General features: G+C 38.4%; 1 protein-coding gene across 1 annotated transcript in view; it reads right to left on the bottom strand.

Moving 5' to 3' along the window:
• Cmya5 (cardiomyopathy associated 5) overlaps positions 1 to 24,902 on the bottom strand; it is a 90,368-nt gene that overhangs the window by 19,535 nt on the left and 45,931 nt on the right. Inside the window, exons 3-9 of the mRNA XM_046427744.2 lie at positions 23,608 to 23,703; positions 21,932 to 22,165; positions 20,354 to 20,376; positions 16,594 to 16,712; positions 11,678 to 11,827; positions 8,694 to 8,840; positions 6,859 to 7,006 (exon numbers count right to left, since the gene is read on the bottom strand). Of these exons, the coding sequence (XP_046283700.1) occupies positions 6,859 to 7,006; positions 8,694 to 8,840; positions 11,678 to 11,827; positions 16,594 to 16,712; positions 20,354 to 20,376; positions 21,932 to 22,165; positions 23,608 to 23,703 (917 nt within the window). The remainder of the gene's footprint in view (positions 1 to 6,858; positions 7,007 to 8,693; positions 8,841 to 11,677; positions 11,828 to 16,593; positions 16,713 to 20,353; positions 20,377 to 21,931; positions 22,166 to 23,607; positions 23,704 to 24,902) is intronic.

Raw genomic sequence — 24,902 nt, 5'->3', positions numbered from 1 at the left:
GGAATCAACCTAACAAAAGAGGTGAAAGACTTATACAATGAAAACTACAGAACCCTAAAGAGAGAAATAGAAGAAGATCTTAGAAGATGGAAAAATATACCCTGTTCATGGATAGGCCGAACTAACATCATCAAAATGGCGATATTACCAAAAGTTCTCTATAGGTTTAATGCAATGCCAATCAAAATCCCAACGGCATTTCTTGTAGAAATAGAGAAAGCAATCATGAAATTCATATGGAAAAACAAAAGACCCAGAATAGCAAAAACAATGCTAAGCAGGAATTGTGAATCAGGCGGTATAGCGATACCAGACTTCAAACTATACTACAGAGCAATAGTAACAAAAACAGCATGGTACTGGTACCAAAACAGGCGGGTGGACCAATGGTACAGAATAGAGGACACAGAAACCAATCCACAAAACTACAACTACCTTATATTTGATAAAGGGGCTAAAAGCATGCAATGGAGGAAGGATAGCATCTTCAACAAATGGTGCTGGGAAAACTGGAAATCCATATGCAACAAAATGAAACTGAATCCCTTTCTCTCGCCATGCACAAAAGTTAATTCAAAATGGATCAAGGAGCTTGATATCAAATCAGAGACACGCCGACTGATAGAAGAAAAAGTTGGCTATGATCTACATACTGTGGGGTCGGGCTCCAAATTCCTCAATAGGACACCCATAGCACAAAAGTTGATAACTAGAATCAACAAATGGGACTTACTCAAACTAAAAAGTTTTTTCTCAGCAAAAGATACAATAAGAGAGGTAAATAGAGAGCCTACATCCTGGGAACAAATCTTTACTCCTCACACTTCAGATAGAGCCCTAATATCCAGAGTATACAAAGAACTCAAAAAATTAGACAATAAGAGAACAAACAACCCAATCAACAAATGGGCCAAGGACCTGAACAGACACTTCTCAGAGGAGGACATACAATCAATCAACAAGTACATGAAAAAATGCTCACCATCTCTAGCAGTCAGAGAAATGCAAATCAAAACCACCCTAAGATACCATCTCACTCCAGTTAGATTGGCAGCCATTATGAAGTCAAACAACAACAAGTGCTGGCGAGGATGTGGGGAAAAGGGTACTCTTGTACATTGCTGGTGGGACTGCAAATTGGTGCAGCCAATTTGGAAAGCAGTATGGAGATTTCTTGGAAAGCTGGGAATGGAGCCACCATTTGACCCAGCTATTCCCCTTCTCGGTCTATTCCCTAAAGACCTAAAAAGAGCATGCTACAGGGACACTGCTACATCGATGTTCATAGCAGCACAATTCACAATAGCTAGACTGTGGAACCAACCTAGATGCCCTTCAATGGATGAATGGATAAAAAAAATGTGGCATTTATACACAATGGAGTATTACTCTGCATTAAAAAATGACAAAATCATAGAATTTACAGGGAAATGGATGGCATTAGAGCAGATTATGCTAAGTGAAGCTAGCCAATCCCTAAAAAACAAATGCCAAATGTCTTCTTTGATATAAGGAGAGTAACTAAGAACAGAGTAGGGTCGAAGAACATGAGAAGAAGATTAACATTAAACAGGGATGAGAGGTGGGAGGGAAAGGGAGAGAGAAGGGAAAATGCATGGAAATGGAAGGAGACCCTCAGAGTTATACAAAAGTACATACAAGAGGAAGTGAGGGGAAGGGGAAAAATAATATAAGGGGGACAAACGAATGTCAGTAGAGGGGGTAGAGAGAGAAGAGGGGAGGGGAGGGGAGGGGAGGGGGGATAGTAGAGGATAGGAAAGGCAGCAGAATACAACAGACACTAGTATGGCAATATGTAAATCAATGGATGTGCAACTGATGTGATTCTGCAATCTGTATATGGGGTAAAAATGGGAGCTCATAACCCACTTGAATCAAATTGTGAAATATGATATATCAAGAACTATGTAATGTTTTGAACAGCCAACAATAAAAAATTAAAAAAAAAAAAAAAAAAAAAAAAAAAAAAAAAAAAAAGATTTCATGTAGAAAAAGCCAAATGCCAAGAACGCTGGGAGGGGAATCATCTTCACATAACTCACTTTCTCAACAACTGCCTGCGGATGGATATTACAATTTGGATCAAGAAAAGAATACCATATAAAGATCTGTGGCTAGCAATTAATTACACTATGAATTTTGGTCCAATCATATCAGTGGCCCTTCTGTCATTGTGAAGCAAACATGGAGCAGGTTATAGCCCCACGAGCTGTTGGAAGCAGGAAGAAGATGATCTCACAAACCCAGACACAGAGCCCACCTCCTCTAGAGATGCTCACAGTGGAGGGTGACCCGGGGTGGCGGGGTGGTCCTCCTGGCCCCCGTAATCTTGGCCAGCACCAGGGAGCAGGAAGCTCACTCCCAACTACTTTGTGGAGTATTGAGTCTCACAGATTTGTCATTCAATGCACAGCTTCTCTCTGCACGGCCCACACAGCTAATCCCTGTACTATATTTCTCTCAGTTTTCCCTCCTCCACCCACACTTCTGCTGACTTCTCTCCACACAGGAGAGACAGAACAGCTGAGGAAACAGCAGAGTGGTGGAAAATTTTTGAAAGTGTTTTGAGCCCACCCAACCTGAGGAGAGCATTCAAAGAAAAACAGGAAGAGGGAGAGTAGGAGCTCCCTGGGCCCCCGCACACAAGCAGAAGATTGTCACTCTCACCCACCTCCAGTCCCAACAGGGGCCAACTGCTGGGACCAAGCCTCAATGCCCACATGCAAAAATATGCAAATTTTTTGTGAGGATTATGGAAGGGAGGCAACTGCTCAGCTATTTCAGACACTGCATCACGGAACTTGAGGGCACAGTAGGCTCATTCCATTCAAACACCTACCGTAAGAGTTCAACCAACACCTTTGGTCTTAAATTGGAATATCTAGAGGCCATCATACCTGCAGAATGAATGCAAATCTGAAGGTGGATATGATTCTGTTCTGGCAACCAAAATTAAAGTCCCCAATCTAAAGGACAATTAATGCCCTCCCTCTGAGTGAGTGAGTGAGTGTGTATATATGTGTGTGTGTGTGTCTGATTTAATATTACTCATCCTTTTTCATTTCCTTTCAACTGCTCTTCCTACACCAAACAAGAGCTTTTAAGGCTGCCTATATTTTCAGGGATTGGGGGTGGAAAAAAGATGGGAACTCATTTCGTTTTTGCTCCCTCTCTCTTTGGCTAGAGATTCCAGCAGTTGAAGAACAAAAAGTACAAGGACAAAAGGAGACTGGTAAATCCATTCATCCATTCATTTATTCACTTACTTGTTCTGTACGCCTATCTTCACCTACTTTGTGGTCTAGGCTCCACTGAACTTAGCCACATCCAAAAGAATTAGTCTTTGATCTGCCTTACTCCCTTCAGTGACCTCTGTGGATCAATTTTTGGATCCGGTTTAGTATAGAGATTTTCCATGGAACCCAGAAGTTGTATGAAGATTATATGATCAAAGAATATGTAGGATTGTAAATGTTTTTCTCCATAAACATCCATAGAAATATTTGTAGCCCACACATTAGACTAGTCCTATCTCTACTTTGTTGGCACAATTTATTTTTTTTCAAATTATCCTCAAAGCTAACCTAACTTTTGTTATGGTCAGTATTATGTATTTGATACTAATTGAAATGTTTACCCATTCAAATAACACACATTCGTTCAGTAGCTACAGTATGCCAGACACTGTCTCACAAGTTGAGGCTATGATTTTGCATAATGATCACTTAAAGGAGACAATAAATGAGTGGGATCAGACAACCCTTGTCTTGATGTTCTTTCCAAGAGTGAAAAAAAAGAAGAAGAAGAAGAATGTGATCCTAATACATGCAAAGAAAGTAGGAATTATTTCCATTTGACAACTAGAAGTGATCAGCTTATAGTTCTTTATTTATAAATTCTACTGTATGACTGGTTCCCCATAGCTAACATCTTTCAGACTGAGCTCTATAGATTTTAGCTGACTAGTTCATATTTTATAGTTTTGAAACATCAGACCCTGGAGGGATATTTTAAAGTTGGTTGTAAGGATTAGATGAGTCAGGAGATCTAAGATACACATTTATTTCCAAAAAGCAGATTTTTTTTTTCATCCTGAACTGGAAACCAAGGAGATACAAATGAGTTTTGTAGTCCGGGGTCTATGTCTCTGAGATGAAGGATAAACCACTGAGCTGCCTCCTGTCTGTTGAGGCTGGCCTTGTTATAAGACTTCAAGGCCTATATTGATGAAGAATGGTTCTGATGTAGTGGATCAGCAATAGATTTGGCAAACAAACAGGGTAATAATTTGTGGCCAAGAAAATTTTGCTTGCTTCAAAAACTATCTATTGTCAGATGTAGCAGAGATCCAAAGACTGGAAAGCCACCTCTGGACCATGAGTTGGGCATACTGTTGCCTCTCCTAGTACTGAAGAGTCTTTGAGCACATATTTTAAAATAACTCCATCTCCAGCTCAACTTCAAACTATCAACAGGGCTCTGCATGTGAACTTTCTCTTAACTTCTAAATTTGCTGGATTATATCTACTTGCTGACAAAGGATCTTTGCATTGTTCAAAACTACTATAAACTACATATCCAACCCTTCATGTGCTCTCTTAACAACAGGAAAAATAAAAATGAAATCACTGGCAAAGTCTCAAATAGAATTTTCAAATAGAATAAACCAATAACAAGTTTTATGTTTCAACAAGTTCTACTTTGGTTTTGATGAAATTGGTGGACGGCCATTTCTGCCCCTTTCCCCCAACATGGTACTGAAGATTAAGCCCAGTATGCTAGGCAAGTGCTCTTCCACTGAGTCTACATCCCCAGCCTGATCCACCCCTTTTAAAATAGTTTTGAGATCCTTAGGATGATCAGGCAAAGGAAAAACTTCAATCAAATGAGATTTGAATGGTGCTATATTATCTTTTCATCTCTGTGTTTTTTGTGTAATAAGGGAAACTAAAGATGTACGGTAACTCCCATTTGTCAGGCTGTTGAGGTGTGTCAACTCAACCTGCATAATGAAAAGAATTTACAACTAAACAAAAGAATAAGACAGATCTGGTTTTGAATCCTAACTCCAAACTCTCCACTTAATACCTTGGCCAAATCATCAACATTCTCTGATGAGACAGAGATCACTGCCTACCTCACAGGACTATGGAGAGGTTAAATGAGAGCAAGTACAATCGTTGGCACATTGAAGACTATGAGTGGACACCACTTCTCCTTCCTTCTCCCCTTTTCCTTCTCCCTGTAGCCATGTTTATGAGATGACATCACAGTTCCCTCAGAAAGATGGCTGCTAGGTCTCAAGTTTTCCAGATTTCTGCTGATTTAAATATCCAACTGTGCTGATATGATTTATGCAAATGCCAACTGGGGACGGGTGCCATAACAGAGATGAGTCATTTCACAGTACTCCTTAACAATCTGATCTTGCTTCAGAGAGAAAGGGCTTTCCTCACTGATGGTGGGAAAAACTGCCCTGAGATATAGGCACTCCTGAAATAAGATTCTCATAGTATCAAGGGGACTTTGCAGGTAAGATCTAGGACTCCCCTGAGTGATGTGAAACAAGTTAACAGCTTGAACTTTGAAATCTGACAAAATGAAATTTGGATCCTGATTGCCACTTGCTAGCTAAGTAGTCTCTCAAAGTGTCTCTCCCAGGGTGCTTGTAAGGATTAAACGAAACAACATACACAAAGCATTGAGACCAGCAATGGACACAGAGGAAATGCTTAGTACCCACTGTTCTTTCCTGGCCAGAGGTCACCTCTCAGCTATCTGTTGATTCCTCAGCTGTCTGTTGATTCCTGAAACCTGCCTTCCAGCAGTCAGGGCGTGACCCGAGATGTCTACTGTACATTTCCTATGATCTCACTTCTGCCGCCTACATCCTTCCCCTATGCACTCCACCCAATCCCAATCCATCCTTTGATCACTATTTTATAAAGCCTGTCTTCTACTTGAAAGCACTATAATTATTGCCCAGTCATAGGAAATCTCACACCATAACTAAATAAATAGCTGCTGATTGATCGTGAAGTTAATCAAGAACTTAAAGAATACACTTCATTAAAAAGCTGTCTAATTTCTTACTACTATTCCTCATTTCTATATCCTACCAAAATAGTTTATCTCAGTAAACTTGGTAAAAAAATATCTCTTATCAAAATATAATTATTAATAATAATATTGGTCTATGAAGTTGTTCTAAAGCCAGGACTTTAGAGGTTAAGGAAATATCACTTCATAGGTGAGCTAATGTTTACCAAATGCCTACTGGATACATGGCTCCTTATTGATAAATTTTGGCTTCATCATTTTAGTGAGAGAGCTTCACCCTTTTTTTTTTTTTACTAGAAAAATCTGTGGATTTTTCATGTTCTTTGGAGAGGTAGGTATGTCTCTGTGATAATGTATATGTAATTAGCTCCTTTATGATACCAATACATCATGGAGGCATTCAGATTTACATTACACACAAGTTCAGTATTAGTTTCTCCAGTTAGGTGGTACCTATTCTTATAGAGCTAGTAAAAAGTGCATAAAATATGCATAAATTTTATCTAATGACTCAAGTTAAATATACCTCACAGAACGTTCTATCTTATTAAAATTCACATACATTTTTCTTACAAGGGAGTTATTATTCTGCATTGTAGCATGTGTTTTATTACAAACTTGGAGTTCATTGATGAATAGTGATGAAGCTGCAAATCAAATCAGCAGCTTAGTTAGCTCAGCAGGATTTGAGGATGCTTTTCTCTCTTGGTGAGCTTAAATTCAGAGGGTAGCTTAGGACCTGAGCCACTGCCCTGGGCTCTGGGCAAGCTCCCTTACCTGAGGCCCTCGCCTTCAGGAGAGTGCTGTCTGCAGTACTCCAGAGTGTAGGTCTCCGTGGCCTCTGGGTTGGCAGGCCGCCATCGGATTGTAGCCGTGTTCCAACATACAGTGCAATCCTCAGCCCGAATAACAGGGGTTGAGGGTGCTGCAGAAAGAGAAGGAGGTCATTCAGGGAGCAATGCCAGCTCTGCTTCCCTGTCGCCTGGGAAGAATGGTTAGGCATGATTTTATTTTAAAATTTTTATCAGAAAATTTATTCTGGTCTGAAAACCTCAAAGAGATTAAAATTTATGTTATGAAAAATCTCCCTCCTCTGCCTTCTAAATTTCCCAGTTCTCGCCCATCCCAAACAGCCTCGACATTAATTGCCTATAAATCACACCCTAGTTTCTGAATACCATCTCCTCCACAATCAAATGAAAGTAAAAATGCTTGCCCCTCTCCTTTTACACAAAAGTTAGTCATGATCTTGTTCCCAGCATGTTCTCAATAAAGGTTTGTTTTAAAAGGAAAGAAGGCAGGGTAAAGGGCTAATGGGTAGGAGCAACCTATTGACAGTCTGATGTGGAGACCTGCTGCAGCCCCCTGGGGAAAGATTTCATCATGAGATCGTATTCCTGCTGGGATGGCAGCACTTAAAACATCTTGGATTCTCTATTACAGTTTGAATCTTGAATGTCCCTCAGAGGTCTAAGTGTTGAAGGTTTTGTCCCCAATGAAGCAGTGTTCAGAAGTAAGACTCAAAGAGTGATTGGATCATGAGAGCTCTTGATGTCAGCAATGGATTAGTCCACTAATGGGCTCACAGCTGATGTTTTTTTGTTTGTTTTTAGAAGTGATAAAAACTTTAGGAGAGGGGCTGGGGATACGGCTCAAGTAGTAGCGCGCTTGCCTGGCATGCGTGAGGCACTGGGTTCGATCCTCAGCACCACATAAAAATAAAATAAAGATGTTGTGTCCACCTAAATCTAAAAAATAAATATTAAAAAAAAAACTTTAGGAGATGGGGCCTCACTGGAAGAAGCAGGTCACTGGAAGTGTGCCCTAGAAAGGTATATCTTGTCCCCAACCTCTTCCTCTGCTTCCCAGCTGCCATAAAGCAAGTGGCTTTACTCTGTGATACCTTTCCCACCATGATGTTTTCTGCCTTACCACAGGCCCAGAAACATGGAGCCAGCAAGCCAAGGACTGTAAGCGCTGAAACTGTGAGCCAAAATACATCTTTCCTCCTTTAAGTTGTTTTTCTCAAGTATTTAGTCACAGCAATGAAAAGTTAACAAAGTCTCCCAGCATCAATACCATGACACCCAAGCTTCTGACCTTAAAACAGAGCCTCTATTATATTAGCCTTTCTCGCCTCATGTCTTTCCTTATTTTCAAGTCAAAGAAATAACATCAAACTTCTAATAATATCCTGCACATTCCATTCTGTTTCTTCCGTTGATGTCTCCCCTCATATGTCTTCTTCAAGAGGAATGTGCTTCCTTAACACATGACTTCCTACTGATCCTTCAAAGCCTTTTACACAGGCATCAGCTCTAAGAATCATTCCTTAACCTGCCCCTCCCCTGGCTGTCTTGGGTACCTCTCTGTAGTGCTCACATAATAACCTGCACATACCTGGATCGTGCCTCTTACAAACCATTGCCTATGATCTTCTGTTTCTCTCTCCCCCTCACTTGACTCTGAGCTTCTTGCAAACAGAAACTCATCTTACTCACCATTGTATAATTCAGCACTTTGCCCAACACCCCATGTAACAGGTACTTCATTAATACTAGTTGATCTCAATAATCTACGAAGCTTCCTAACACACCTTTGCATCTCCTTACCTGTTCTAAAAATTGCTCTTTCACTGGGTAGGCTACATCCAGTGAAGTTCACAGCCATTACCCAGACTTTATAGCACCGGTCAGGTTCCAAATCTTCAAAAATGCAGTAGCTTTCTTTCACTGTCAATCTGTATTCTTCTACCAACTCTAGCATAAAACACAAATCAGAAACTCTAAGGTGTCTTACAAAGTTAACTAGACATAGTTTTTGAAAAAAAGCAGTGTCTATTTTTTAGTAGAATAAGCAAACCGTTATTATTATTATAACTTTATAGATATCATTGTGATAATTAGCTCCTTAGAATACATAAGAAAGCAAAGGCATTTGAAAAAGAGACATTTAGAATGACATAGTATTACTTGCAAACATTTATCAGAAAATAATAGCATTTTAGTAAAATTCTGAGCTTCATATACCACAATTAAAGTAACTTATTTCAATAGCAAATATTAAAATTGCATAAAGTTTATGTTAGCCTAAATCTCAGTAACACATTCTCAAGAAAATTCCTAAGAATCAATACCAGCATTTCACAGGAGTAGATAATAAAAAAGGACAACTTTGTGTTTTCTAAACCTAAAATGTTACAAAGCATTTCTATGAATTTGTAAAGTATTTTTGGATATTCAGTATGACTTTCCAAGTTTCAAACCCTGGTTTCTTCTCAGAATTCTAGAATTCTCTAAACTAGTTCTTTCTATAATTTATATTAATATGTAAGTAACTTTGATGGGTCTTCACTCTTCTAAGAAGTAACTTTGTTAGATCAAGATATTTCCCATTTAAATTTCTTAATCTATTTTCCTTTCATTTTTTTTAGTAAATGTTACTCAATACTATTCTGAACACTTGCCCTGTTGGGCCAAACTGATTATTTTTAGTGAAACTTTCTGTCCTTTAAAAAGTATAATTTTCTTTTTTAAATTAGCCTATGGTGATTTCAGTTACCCTCCCTATTGCTCCTGAATGTCACATCTTTAAAATTCCTTCAGTTAAGTGGCCTTTGGGTAGCAGTGGTACAGCACTTGCTTAGCATGTATAAAGCCCTGAGTTCTATCCTCAGCACCACAAAAAAAGGGCAGATAGATAGATAAGAAAAGAAAAATAAAATAAAAGATTGTGCCGTGTGCGATGGTGCATGCATACAATCCCAGGGGCTCAGGAGGCTGAGACAGAAGGACTGTGAGTTCAAAGCCAGACTCAGCAAAAAACAAGGCATTAAGCAACTCAATGAGACCCTATCTTTAAATAAAATACAAAATAGGGCTGGGGATGTGGTTCAGTGGTCAAGTGCCCCTGAGTTTAATCCCCAGTACAAAAAAAAAAAAGAATCCAGATTGTTTCTTTAAAATAAATTTAGGAGCTTGTCAAGTTGGCAGGTCTCTTCAATTGCCTCTCTCCAATGTGATATAGTTCAGGATAGCTGGTTCAGTTCAAAAAGATGTTCTAAAGACTAATACACTAAAAAACATTTCCCCCATAACCCAGAAACTGTGACTGAGTTTTCACTGCAATCACTCCATTAAGCCCTTCTTTTGACTATGCACATAAGTTCCTGGAGACCTTATCATACATAGCACAGTATCAGAGCATACATATATCATCAGATAACTGTCACCCAGCACAGTTCAAGGCATTGAACACTGGACAGGGAAGTGTTTGGGATAGGGTGAGGTGATGATGAAAACAAAATACTCTGAGCAATAACTAGTTATTAAGAGGGGTCTTGAAGTGCCAGGATATCTCATGATAGAGCGACATATAAAAAGAAATGAAGTATAGAGTAAAAAAATAAATACAGAGACAAACATAAATACAAGCTTTTGTTTATGAATCTGAATAAAATGTGTTTGTGTCCTGCCCTTGACATTTACAAATTGTGTAGTCTTGCACAACTACCTGACCTCAGATCAGTATTTTCATTTGCTAAAGGGGATGTAACATATACTTCCTTGTGTTATGACAGGAATATAGTAACAGGTTTTCAACTAAATGGAAGTCCTTATAGACAGACTTAGCCTACTTTACACTATGTTTATGTTTGCTTGTGTGTGTGTGTGTGTTTGTGTGTGATTTTTTCTGTAAAAATTATCACATGACATTTCACAAGACTTAAATATTAGTAACAGGGAAATAGGTTACAATCATTCCTTATGACAAATTGGGCTCCTGAGTTTTGTAACAGTAAGTCAATCCTGCCATGTGCTCATCTAGTTTCCAAGGTATGTGAGCCTGTCTTCAACAAGCAACACAGAACACCAGCACACGCAGTTCTGATTCATCAGGAAGTACAACCCCCAAATGCCTGGTTTCCAGGTCTTCCTAGAAGTCCTGCTGAGCAGAGAGATCTTTCCCAAGGCTCAGTTTGTAAGGCATGCCATCCACTCACCCCAGTAAGCACTTTCACTTCATTCCACACATTAACTTGGGACACGGGAAGACTATCCCATGCCTCAAAGCCTCAATCAAACTAAGGTTTGTTTGTGTCTTTTGTCAAATAGATCTGAGAAGCCTGCCAACCATGACATCCAACACTGCATCTGCACTACTGTTACTGTGGAGCACAGAATCCTGTACACAGTCCATTTTCCTTTATGAAATGGTACATGTGGCAGCCATCTTTCAGACTTCAGTACTGATTAAAAACTTTGTTTTCCCTGAAACTCTGGTATGTTACCACCTTTCTGACAATGAGAATCACTTAACTATTCTGTTATTCTGAGAGCCTAAAGTCAAATTTGAATCTCAGTTACAAAATTCATGTTGACCATTATGGTGATATTTATGTGTTTTTTGTTTTCCTTGATCCTGATTTCCAAATTTTGCCTTTCTATTATTATTTGGTCATTGAGTTTTTGTTAGTATTGTTTGGTAAGTAGCTACCGATGCTTTGTGAAAAGAGTCATAATACATATAGATTCAAGTACTTCATCTTAAGATGCCGAAATAGCACCTGCATGTGTATTTGTGTTTGCAATCCTACCGTTCACTTCTTGGTCATCTTGAGGCTCCTCCATGCAGTACACCTGGAATGAATCAATGACATCTTCCTTGTTCATGCTCCAATAAACTGCAATCGTGGTGCTGGTGGCAGAATTTGGTTCCTGAGGTTCTAGTCTAGGAGGCTGTGGAACTGGAATACAGGTACAACTTACTGTAACTAATGATGTGTTTGTTGATTAGCTGCTCTGCAAACCTTACTTACATTTATGGAAAAAAATCAAACAAAATAGAAATACATGGAGTTCCTGTTTCCAATACCCGACCTCAATTATAATCACTGTTATACAACAATCACTGTTACAGTTGAGTATGCATTCCTCCAGAATGTTTTCTATGCAGTTTATATGTGCACATATAATATACAAAATGGGTCCCAAACTGGGATCACTGGATAATACTCTTCTGTAGTCCTATATTTAAAGCAATAAAAATACAGGTTAGAAGATATATCAAATGAAATATTTCCTTCAAAATAAAAAGCATTCCTTTGATAGATAACCAATGTTGTTTTGTTCTATAGCAAAACAGAGTCTAACTGGGGCGTGGTGGCACATGATTGTAATCCCCCCGCCCTCAAACCCACCAGCTTGGGAGGCTGAGACAGGAAGGTCTCCAGTTCAAAGCCAGCTTCAGCAAAAGCGAGACACTAAGCAACTCAGTGAGACCCAGTCTCTAAATAAAATACAATAAGGCTGAGGACGTGGCTCAATGGCTGAGTATCCCTGGGTTCAATCCCTGGTACCTCCCCTACCAAAAATATAGAGTCTACATTCATAATATAGAGATCATTGAAAACCTTTGTAGAAGGAGTTGAAATATATTCAAGGCTGAAAAAAATATCAAAATACACTTTCTGAAACTAAGATCCCACGTTTTCTTTCCAATATGGCTATAATAGCTGATTTTTAAAAAAATTTATATATAAAAATTACATAGGAAAAAAAGTCATTTATTAATTGAATCAGGTATAAGTTTTAGACATAGTATAATTTTGTTATTCTGAATTTAAAGACAATAATATTCTCAAGTGTTTTACTAGGGATTTTTAAAAATTTATAATTATCCATATTAAGCATTAATGATATAAATAATACTATAAATCAAGCTCTATGCAACTCTCTTCTAAAATTTATGACAAAAACATTGAACATATTTTATAAGTTAGGGGAAAAGGCTATTCCCATAGTTTAAAAAAATATATCATGTTTTAAATTTTGTGTGTGTGTGTGTTTTTTTTTTTCCTCAGCCAACCATTTCCTGAGGGATAAGTTTACTGAAATAAGATGGACCAAATTTCATAAAATAAATGTATTGAAAGTTGACACTAATGGAAAACAAAGTTCAGTTCAATAAGAAGGTTAAAATAAGAAAAAAATAAGTGGATCTAAAGAATGTAACAAGAAGATAAATTGTAAAGATTCATTCAAGATAAAGAGCTGAAGAATACATAGTTATAAAAAATGAGAAACAGGATAGAAAAAATGGTGTGGTTCATAGGCTTCAGAGCACGGAGGCTGGCCAGAGCCCCACTTACTAACTACATTATCTTAGCCTCAGTTTCCCCAGATTTAAAATGAGAAAACATCACCTCCTAGGACTGTTGTAAGAAGCAGGATATTGTGTATGGAGTGCTTAACAAATACGCCCAACACATAACCAGTGGTGACTGGTTCATGAAGGCAAGATGGCCTTGGCAGAAACACAGCAAATGAACAGAAGAGGCAGGAATCTCCCAAAGATGGAAGTTGAACCTGGGCCAGCAACTGGTAAATCATGGCAGCCACAGAGGGAAGACCTGCTGAGACCCACCTGCAGAGCCCCAACCCAAAGACTGGCAGTGGTTCAGAGACACTTATACTATCTTTGACTTCATTGTTTTGTCTTCCCCACAGAAGATCTGCGTCACATGCTACAGGAGCCCATCCAGACAGACAGTTCAGTAAATCCTCATGTTACCTAGATTTACGGAAGAGATGAACAGAATGCTACAAATATTGTCCATTGTCTTTGAAGCAGTTCTAGGGAACTCCTTGAGGCATGAGCAATGAAAATGCTCTCCAGTCCTTTCTATGAATTGCATATTTATCTACATTTGCTTTTTTAAATGGGTAATATCTTTTTACACTTCTCTCTTGGGCAACTAAATAAACTTAAAACAGATAATTGGTCCTTCCAAAATCACCTAATTTTAAGAAAGAAACAGATATAGGAAATTAAAGCATGTAAACTAGAAATTATTTTGTTCCTAATGTTCTCCTACCCCCCAAATAATTAAAGTGAAAACACTTTTTCAAAAATAGAAAATACTTTCACTTTTCAAAGTATTATAAGATGAAAAGAGGAATATGGATATTTCATAAATGTAATCTAATCATGGCTGGATTTGCAATTCCTATGTGGCAAATGAACATCAAAGACCCAGATTTTTTTTATGTTAGTAATTCCCTTTACACTTTTGTAGTGATGAACTTGAATAAGTGTGTTGACAAAAACAAAAACATCAGAACAAAATGGAAGCAGAGGGCTTCTTTATCAGAAGATAAGGTACTGGACAGAGGAATCACCGCATGGATTCCTTCTGTCTGATGGGATGTGCCCATAAAGAGCTGTCACACACAGAGAAATAAGCATTAGTCAATTTGGACTTCAGTACCTGTGACCAAATACAGATTTCTGCTCAACCTCACTTCCAAAAAGCCTCTAAGAGAGCAGCACTATTCACAATAGCCAAGAGGTGGAAGTCACCCAAGTGTCTATCAATGGAAGGATATATAGATGAATGGACAGATGGACCATGAGCAAAGTGTGGTATATACAAACAAAAAAAAAATGTTATTCTATCTTATAAAGTTCTGACACATGCTACAAAATGAATGAACAGCAGGATAATATGCTAAGTGAAATAAGCAAATTATAAAGAGATAAATTACTATGTATGATTTCATCTATATGATGTTCCTAGAGTAATCAAATTCATAGAAACAGAAAGTAGAAAGGTGACTTCCAGGGGCTGAAGGAATGAGGGGAATAGGGAGTTGATGTTTAATGAGTATAGAGTTTAAGTTTTGCAAGATGAAGAGTTTGGGAGGTAATGGTGGAAAAGTGATACGAATGTAATTAATGACACTGACCTGTACAAATAAAAATGGCAGAGGTGATAAATTTTATGTCATGTATATTTAACTGCAGACTTTAAAAAAAAATCCTAGGAGTCAGAGTCAAGGAACCCTAGCTATCACTAATCCCTGTCTATCTCCTTTCTCACAGCAGTGCGCTCACTCTGCCTCTGTACTACTGAGCCAAGACTCTGAAGCCAAAGTCCCCATGATCCTCCCAACCAATTGCATAATTTTGGAAAATACATTGTTCCATTCCTCTCCTTTCTCATCCAACAAGTGGGAATATCAACAAAGGTTGATATCAACCCCTGGGGCTGTTGTGAGATTAGGTAGTTGATTATGCTCAACAGTCTCTATAGTACTTGGCCTCCTGCAAGTTATGGAGCACATGCTAGGATCTGCTCATTCTCAAGGGAATGCCCCATGTTTCCTCATTCTATCTGCTTACTTTGGGTATGGTGTCATCAGATTAGCTTTTCAGGTACATGTGAGGACTTTAAGGTGAGAGTTGTCATTGGTCACAAAACAACACTACTTAGGAGCAAGTCACCCCGGGCTCCAGTTCTGTGAAGCAGACACACAAAGCAGCATTGATCACTCAGAGATGAGTCTCCTCCACAGAGGGGTTAGAACCTCAGGGACTGCACAGTGCACTTTCTGAGTTAATCATTAATCCTTTGTGATAATGTAGCCTTAAAATATCCATCAAAAGTTCAAAAGTATATTTTCTAAATGAACAACAGCATTAAAAAAAAACTTAAAAGCAAAAGATCTTTTGTGTTAATCAGAATTTCTTAGTCTGCAATCACTACTCTAGTTTAATGCCTCTGAAAGTTATTACAAGAAAGCACCCTTTTTGTTCTGAGACATTTTGAAAGAAAATTCTTTGGGCTAAATAACTGAAATCTTCACTTTATAAAGAATTGTTCGGGTTTGACTTTTTCTGTGTGCTGTGGGGGGTTGTTTCATATTTTGTTTTTTTAAAAGACTCAGTAGTCTTTTACTAGTTCCTAAGATAAAACTTGCTACAGGAATGAAAGTGAATTGCCAATTTAAATATGACTGCCATCTTTAAAGTAGCTTTGGAAGAATATAGCATCTTTTAAGAAAAGCACCTGAGCACATTGTACAGTAAGTGAAAGTCAGTAACTCAAAACATGGTAGCTTTGAGAAATCTAAATAAGTTTCATTGTCTTGTTTGTTAAAATAGCACATTAAAAAATATTTTGAAGAGCCGGCAGGATGCTCCTGACAGCTGAGTGGGAAGTTCCTGGCTACAGACCACGATGCTGAGCTGTTACTTCTCTCAGCTAATCTGTTGGGTTAAAAAAAAAAAAAATAGGAAAAAGAACTGAATTGAAGACAGGGAAGCTACTCATAAAGAAAAAATCAGTTCAATGCTTATGAAAATATTTGATCCCTTTTTCCATCTATACCCTGTTACTGGTATGAAATAAATAATTATTTTACAAAGAGGGAAAGAAATCCTATTTTCAAAAGGAAGAGAAGAGAGAGAGAGAGAGAGAGAGAGAGAGAGAGAGAGAGAGAGAGACCCTGGTTCCAGGCCTTCTTCCTCTCACCTCCTCTAACCCAACACAGTCAGAAAGCTTCAAATGGAAATGCAGTTTATCACTGAAATGGGATGATGGTCTCATGCTTTATTTCAGAGTCTAGCTTTAAATTTTACAATAAACAGTTTTCTTTTTCCAGTTATACAGAATAAACAAGCAAAAGCTGCCAGATTTCATCAAGGTAATTAATATATTAAAATGCTTACCAGCCACTTGCTTTAACATCTGGTCACTCCTTGCTGAACTGTCATCATAATGTTCAAAAAGTGAAAACGCAGCAGGAATGTTCTCTAATGAAGCTGTGCTCTCTACGGCAGAAAGCAACCTACCAGGGGACAGATAAGTATTAACAAACAGGATGACAGCAGAAAACAATTTTTCAAAATGAAGCTGGTGTTGGTAGAGCCCCCAGTATCCAAAAAGGATGTAAATCATTTTAGAGTCTGAAAATACATATCTAATATCTACTAACTCTTAGGGTTCTTAGGCTACTGTTAATACTGAAAATTTTCTTTCTATATCCTCAAATTTGAAAAAAAGAAGTCTATCAAAATATACATCCTTAATTTTTTTCCTATAAAAATTATCCTAAAAATTACTTAATTTTAATGATTATCTTATTTCCTAAAGGATATCAAAGTTCAGAGCCTGTCTGGAAACTTCATACTGGTTGTATGTAAGTTTGTTCTGCATCCTCCATCTTCCATACTAAGCTTCAAGTCATTAAGTCATTCAAAAAATGTTGTTCACCTACTATGTGCCAGACACTATACTAAGAACTGAGGATACAGCCTACCATTCCTCAAAGACCAAACGAGCCACAGTTTATAGAGACATATGGCTTTTATGGACTCAAGCCCCTCATAGGAGGAAAGCCATGTAATGCTAACTCAGCATTTGTATCTAGGTGAAATATGGATTTTAAAAACAAACAAAAACAGGTTAACTATGAAGAGTTTGCAAAAGAATTTGTCTTTAGTATGAGGGGACTCAAATAGAGTAGGAGCTCTCCTCCATGTACTCTCTCACACAAGCTTGGGAACTCTCTTCCAGCAACTGTCTATTTTGAGGAGCTGCATCAGTTTCATTCCCATGGACTCTGCAGTTTTCCCTACCACAGATGTACCTCAAGACCTTAGCACTTGCTTCTAGAATGTTGTCCTCCCAGATACTTGCATAGCTCTTTCCTTCACTTAATTAAGATCTCTTTTCTAATGTCTCCACAGAGACTGCTGCTAATATGGCATGGTCTACCCTGTCCAGCTCTCCTCTTTGTTTCCTCAAAGTTATCACAACCTTTTTGTTTTTCACCTGTCAGCTTTACCAGAATATATTACATGCAGAAAAGGAATGGTTTATCACTGTGCGGTAATGCATTACTTAGCACATAGTAGGCATTTAATAAATATGTTTTGAATAAATAAGAGGCCGAAAATTTCATTTGGGGGAGAATATCAGGATCTCAGGGATGGTGATTTGGGGTCAGCATAAGGAGAAAAGATTATGAAGTATTTAAAGAGTGTCTTGTATGCTTACGATTGCTAGACACCACAAAATTTACTACCATTTGATTTAGGGGAGATGGTTCCAGTAGGGACTTCAAAGAGGAGGCTGACATTTAAGCTGGGTGTTAAAGAATCAGCAGGTGTTTCCCAAGCAGGAAAGGAGTAAGTGTATTGCAGATAGATAGAGCAGCATGAACAAATGGTTGGAGAGGTAAGAGAGTATGGCACACTGGAGGGCCAGAGGGCAATTTAGGGAACCCTGGGAGTTGGGAAGTAAAGACAAAGATGAAATAGGAAGGTGGCTTGTGGCTTGACTGTGAGGATCCTTTCATACCCACCAAGAGTTACAATTTTATCTTTTAAGGCAGGAAGAGCCACAGAACTGTTTATGCCAGGGAAGCTTAGAAGAAAACCCTGGCAAGCACTGAGGAAAGACCAGCCCCAGTAGACAAAAGAGGCAATGAGATTGGTTGGGAGGACCCCACAATGGGAAGATAAAACAAGCCTAAACTAAAGCTTTGGCAATACAGAGGGTAGAAACAGTAGACACAGAATTAACAAAAAACGGTGACCCGTACGCACACTAAGCCCTCTCAAAATGCAGAATTTTTTGTAGCACAAAAGCTCTGATTGCAGAAACATAAGTAAAGCATTTGAGTTTACCTTTATGCACTGAACTGTTCAATTTTAACATCAGCATATGAAAGGGCAAGTAGACTTTTTTTTTTAATAAGTAGGCCCTACAATGGCTGTGACCCTCTTTCTTTTTCATTATTATAATACAAAAGAGCAAAGTGGAACAAAAATACATCCCCTTAACAGAACAGCATTTTCTAAGCAAATGTGTTTTTCAAGATATGCAAATGCTGAGTCTAAGTATGCTTGACAGCATTCCTTAATTTAAGCATTTTTAGTGTTAAGAAAAATCATTTAATATACAAGCACTGTCTTTAGAGATATAATATGAAAGGAAGGAGAAAAAGTAGCAAGGTAAAATAAGCTAGATACTTAGTACTTCTTATAGAAAGGAACTCCCAGAACATTCCAACTTAGGGAAGAAGTCCTGAGGACATGGAAGGTGTGTGTGTGTGTGTGTGTGTGTGTGAGAGAGAGAGAGAGAGAGAGAGAGAGAGAACATGTGTGTATGCACAGGTTAACAGGACTTGAATTGCTCATATGTCTTCCCCGAGTCCAGAATTTTGTTGTCTTTTGCCTACAGAAAAATAATGATTATTCCAAGTATATACTACTACTTAGGTAACATGCAACTTTAGTAAAGATTAATTCATTGTCAATGGGACAATGAAACAGAAATTAATTAAAATGACACATAGATTAACAAATTTAAGCTCAAAACCAAAGAAATGGTGTTTGGTATTAAATGGTTGTCAATTCATATTAGCAATGTTCTAATGTTTAGAAAAGTGGAAAACATTCCATAGCAGTTTTAAGGTAAAAAGCCTTTGCAAATTTTCATACCTTGAAACTTTCATTTTCATACTTTCACCAAATTGTCTTACCAATCATCATCTTCCATGAATGGATGAAATATAAATAATCAAATGTGCATCCATACTATTCAGTGTGCAGGGAATGGCACTATGCATCTGCACATTTAAAATTATATTGAAAAAATAAAATATGAGCCTCAACCAGTTAGAAAGATCTCAGGCCTCGCCAAGGAGAAAAAAGAGAAAGGGGTCAGATCAGTACGAGAATTTCAATGCCAGATGCAAAAGAGAAACACGAGGGCTGAGATGTAGCTCAGTGGTAAAGTGCTGGCCTAGCATGCAGGAAGCTCTGAGTTCCATCCCCAGCACTGGGGGAAAAAAGTGTAGGGGGGTAAGGCATAAACATAAATCCAGTGTTATGTTTTTATGACATTTTTAAATTTCTTGTTGAGTGTTTTGCCTTTCAAAAGAATGAAGAATCTCTTAGACTGATTGTTAAGAACACCAACAAAACCAAACAAAATCAAAAGAGGAAGATTCATTTAGGTTAGCTGAGCAGAAAGAGAAGATAAATGCATGACTATCTTTTGAAGAGAAAATGAGAGAACATGCCATTAAGATTACATAAGACGTAAAATTATTCAAGGCAGATATGGATGATTTCTTCACATTCTCATATTTAACCAATAAGTCTAAGTAGCTACAAAACTTTTTGTATGCAGTGACAGGAAAGATGGTGTAGACTGGGATGAAAATACAGAATACATCTTGAGGAAGCAGTTAAAAATCTACATTATGATAATTGTTATTTAACTAAAGCACATGCAATTTTCTTTCAAAGCTGTCATTTAGCTTTTAAAAGCACTGTGTCTAAAAGTGAGAATCCAGTAGCTCACTAAATGTACTTTTTAATTGGCAGCTTGTTTCCTATAAAGCATAAAAATATTAAATGTAAAGCATCCAGTCATGCTATTCTCAGTCGCCACTACATTGTGCCATGTTTTATATACCTTTCATTGATTTCCTCAAATGACTTGGAGAAGGGAGGAGGGAGGGAGGGAGGGAGGGAGAGAGAGAGAGAGAGAGAGAGAGAGAGAGAGAGAGAGAGACTAATTAACAACAAAAAGAATAAGCAAGCAAGAACATTAAGATCACACCTGTTGGAATATCATTACTCCTCAGCTTCTCAGATGCTATTTCTCTTTGGGCTTTAGCCTGGGCAGCAGGGAAATCAGTGCTCAGAAGAGGGGTCAGGGATAGGGCAGAGACAAGGATGAGGGGCAGCAGTTTGCCTCTGCTCTCTCTGGTCAGCAAGGCTGGCAATGGGCTGCTTGTTCTCTGTTTCTATTTATTAACAAATGGCTTGGCTTCCAGAATAGAAGTCACTGAAGCAAGAAAAATGACTAAAATTTGCTCAACGTAGGATACATAACAAAAATGTAATCAGTAGTTATCACTGAGTGACACCTTCTCTGTGCTTTTGTGTATTTTCCAATTTTTCTAGAATGAATATTTATCACTTTTATAGGCAAGAAAAAAATACTTTTTTCCCAATTTATTCTTCTAGAGAGAAGGAAATAATCTTATCAAACAAAGATAAGGTCCTCAGGGAACACAAAAACTTTATTAATGTTATGCTTCCTAAAAGGTACTTGCCTTAATTAAAAATACATCAACCTAATGATTTCAGTTCTCCTTTGAGGATGGCCATGTCCACTAGACTCAAATTTGCCCTGGCTAGAGGTGTCCCTGGAGGCAAATCAAACCCTTAACATTTCTCCATTTTGCCTCACTTAATCCCCAAACTTTTACTAGATAGTTAGAAGGAGAGAGAACTTTTAAATGAAAGGTCCATCATCAAATGGTGCTTTTTCCTGTTCCACAATTAGGTTTGGGACCACCCCCTGGGAAAACATCCCCATTACTCCTGATTAATCCTGGTCCCATGGGGAGCCAGTGTCTTACTGAATATTCTAGGGAATTATGAGGACCTCTGTGGTGCAAAATTGAGAAGCACCCAAGGGAATCTCCCTGTCCACAGTTGCTTGCTTGAATTAAAGAACCCTGTTTTCAGGAAGCCCCTTGGAAAAACACCACCATATTATTTAAGAGGGTATCACAATTTATGTCAGGCTTTTTCATTTAAAAGTGTGTAACAAAATGTTACTCTCAGCTATTAGCTGAGGCTCAGAGGGAATGGTTCATATGAGAGGCTACCTCAGATTAGACAGAGATGGGGACAGGCCTGGGGGTCAGCATGAAGATGTCAGACAGCAGGAGATTGTATTAGCCCTCCGAGAAGTTGGAAGGCTACTTTCTCTCCCTCTTAGATGGAGACCCTTCTAGTGTGACAGCATGGAATGATGATACTGTGGTCCAACTCCATGCATTTTGGCCATATCTAAGCATTAGGGCTTTTATGATTGGCAGAGTCTTTTCTATAGATACGAAATAATTTTTTTAAGTGCCAGAATTATATAAACCCTACACTAAGATATAAATGATCTAAAGGAATACTGAAAGATGAAGTTTTAAAAGCACACTCATGTCAGAGTGGGCACCAGGTGCCTGTTTTACTTGGCACTTACTGTCAGGAAAACAGTCTCATCCAGCTCCTCTGCTTCCCTCACAATGGTCTCTAGGGTGTCCTTGGCAGTGTCCATGCTCTGCAGAAAGTGGACCATCTGGTCATGCAGGAACTCCATCTTCTTTTTCTTTACTTCCTCAAAGCTCTGGGCTTTCTCATCATACTGTGCCAAAACCTTCTTCATCATTTCCTCATTCTGTTCTTCTAGTCTTTTCTCATTCTTGTTACAGTTTTCCTAGGGGAAAAAAATCAAAACCACTTCTGAATGAAACAAGAAGTACATTTTTTTTTTCTTTTTCAAGAATTGACTTCCGGCATTCTGATCAAAGAATCAAACATTAAGGGCACGGTCTAAATTTCCAACTACCAACTTCCTTTGCCATAACTAGCTTTGCAATAGAAATGTTCTTGTTGTTATTCTTACAAATAACTTGTAATAACTTTTTAAAAAATATTTTTAGTCGTTGATAAACCATTTATTTATTTATAAGTGTGCTGAGAATCAAACCCAGTGCCTCACACATGCTAGGCGAGTGCTCTACCACTGAGCCACAACTCCAGCCCTAACTTGTAATAACTTTTAAACACTGAAATACAAAGAGAGAAAGAAAGAAAGAGAGAGAGAGAAAAGAAAGAAGGGAAAGAGGGAGAGGGAGGGAGAAAGAAAATACTTGTCTGTAAGTCTTGCCTACCTGCGTTCCAGATAAAACTTGAAAATAAAAATGGCCTGGCAGTGAGGGAGGATCACGGGCTGTCAGGTTGGGGAGAGGGGTTAGTGTAACTTTCGGTACTCTACTAATATGATAACATGAGTGAGCGAGCTGCCAGGGTATGGAAAAGGGTCCTACATTCTCAAATGTTCTCCTGGGGAGGGGCAGCTCCCACTCTCTCCAGGGAGTGGGAGAGACTTTATTGTCTATCCAGATCCTCCCCAGATATCTGGCTATCCTCACTGCCAGGGCCACTGATAAGATAAACATATAATTCACTGCCTAAAAGGGACACATGGGGGATGAGACAGTAAATCAAGTATTAAGTGTTCACTGATCTACAATAACAGTGTTCAGCATTCTCCTACAAGGGCCTTGGGCCAACTCTGCCACTCCTGATTGACAAGTAAGGGTGCCTGGACCATCTCAGTGCAAGGATGGTGCATTTCTACCCACCCCCTTCAGTATGGGGACAGAAGCCAGCATCCAGGAGAATGTGAACTCATCAGTGACAGTTGTACCAGAGAGGCCGTCATTGGGCCACAGCATGGGGCTCTTGGACCGTGATGTAGAGCATTTATGCAAGGCTAACCCAGCAGGGTAAGTAGAGCAATGCTTTATTAACTCTAGGTCTCAGTGTCTTTTCTATAAAATGGAAACAATAATAATAATAATAATAATAATAATAATAATAATAATAATACCTATTTCATATGGTTACTGTGAGGATTAAATTAGATAAAGCATGTGAAGCATTTGCCCCATTATAGTAAGTGCCCAATAAATGTGTACCTGTTTTTAGGGACTAATCTTATCCTCAGGCAGGAAGTAGTCTGACTTCACACAGAGGGAAGACTCACTTGTAAAGAAATAAAATCAACCGTGGCAAACAACACACACAAACCCCAATTCAGATAATTTTGGATCATTTACTTGTGATAGAGTAAAAGGGATTATGTTAACTTACCTCAACAGTATTAAAAAAGGATTCTATCTCACTAACAAAGGCTTCTATCCTCAAGGACTTCTCTTGTAAATTTTCAAGAAATTCTGCCAACTGAACCTAAAGAAAGGAATTAAAATATCTTTAATATACAACATTTCAAAAAAGAGCTCTAAGCAGCAGACTCTAATTTCCTTATAAATTTAATATATTTGATAGAGATTTATTATGCCATAATCACTAACAAATCAATCTTTGAATTATTTGTGCTGCTTTATTTAAATTGACTAGATAATCTTGTCTGAAAACAATTAAAAGGTTTGTGACGGAGAGTCCCAAAGCAACTGTTGATAGTTTATCTTCTAATGAAAAAAAAAATTTTTAAACAGACTTCTTAAAAGCATGTTTGTTTTAGTGAACTCTGGATCTTAATGCTTTCTCTTAAAGCCTTGATTTTATACATTCTGAAATAGCAGCCCTTTTGCTAAAATGTTCCAATATATCTGAGTAGTTTCCTTCACATTCTGCACCAAGGGCCTCAGGTGTGCCTAGAAGTCCTGAGCCTGCAAAGGTGATCAGAGTCTAGCATATCAAATAATGCAAACCATGTGCTAAAAGGACCTAAAAGTTCTAAAGAGCTTCAAAGGGTTGAAATACTCAAGAAGAGACAACCAACTAAAAACGTAAGGGGTAATGGGGGAAGAGGGTACCCAGTTCAGCTATAGATACACATCTAGCAGCTGAACTAAATTAACAACAAAGCAGAACAACCACTTCAGCTGTCTGAATCACCATCCACAGAATGACAAAGATTACACTGATGAAGCCTCTTCAGGATCTGGCTTCTACTTTCCTCTATGGTACCTACCTCCACAACCTTGCAGTCTACCTTGCAAGCTACAGTCAAACAAGCCACGTCTTTCCCTCAAATTCTTTCTCATGTGTATGCCTTTTGCCTCTGGTATTCTCTAGCTCTAGAATGTGCTCTCTGCACTTGACTGCTAGAAGAGAGGTCTATCTCATTTAGGGCTTAGCCAAGCATCAGCTTTTAGAGACACCTTCCTCAGCCCTCCCCTTTCTGCCCTACTGTTTGATACCCAGCAGGTTAGTTTCTCAGCACATCAGGGTCCCATGGCCCTATCTTGATACAAGGGATCCACAAGTCCTTCCCATTCCTCTCTTTTTAAAATCCTCATTTTTGATGAGCACCATTCCTGACACATAACAGGTCAGTGAACACTAAGAAAGAAGAAAAAGAGTGAAGGAAGAAAATGAGTGATGGACAAAATGTAGGCCGCAATGATGGGGAAGGACTGGGG

The sequence above is a fragment of the Marmota monax genome, unplaced genomic scaffold (genome assembly GCF_021218885.2).
Source record: "Marmota monax isolate L192 unplaced genomic scaffold, Marmota_monax_Labrador192_F-V1.1 WCK01_AAM20220418_F8-fsc00018, whole genome shotgun sequence".
In the NCBI taxonomy this organism is placed as follows: Eukaryota; Metazoa; Chordata; class Mammalia; order Rodentia; family Sciuridae; genus Marmota; species Marmota monax.
The sequence above is the reverse complement of the archived record's forward strand: the minus strand, read 5'-3'. Positions and strand labels throughout refer to the sequence as shown.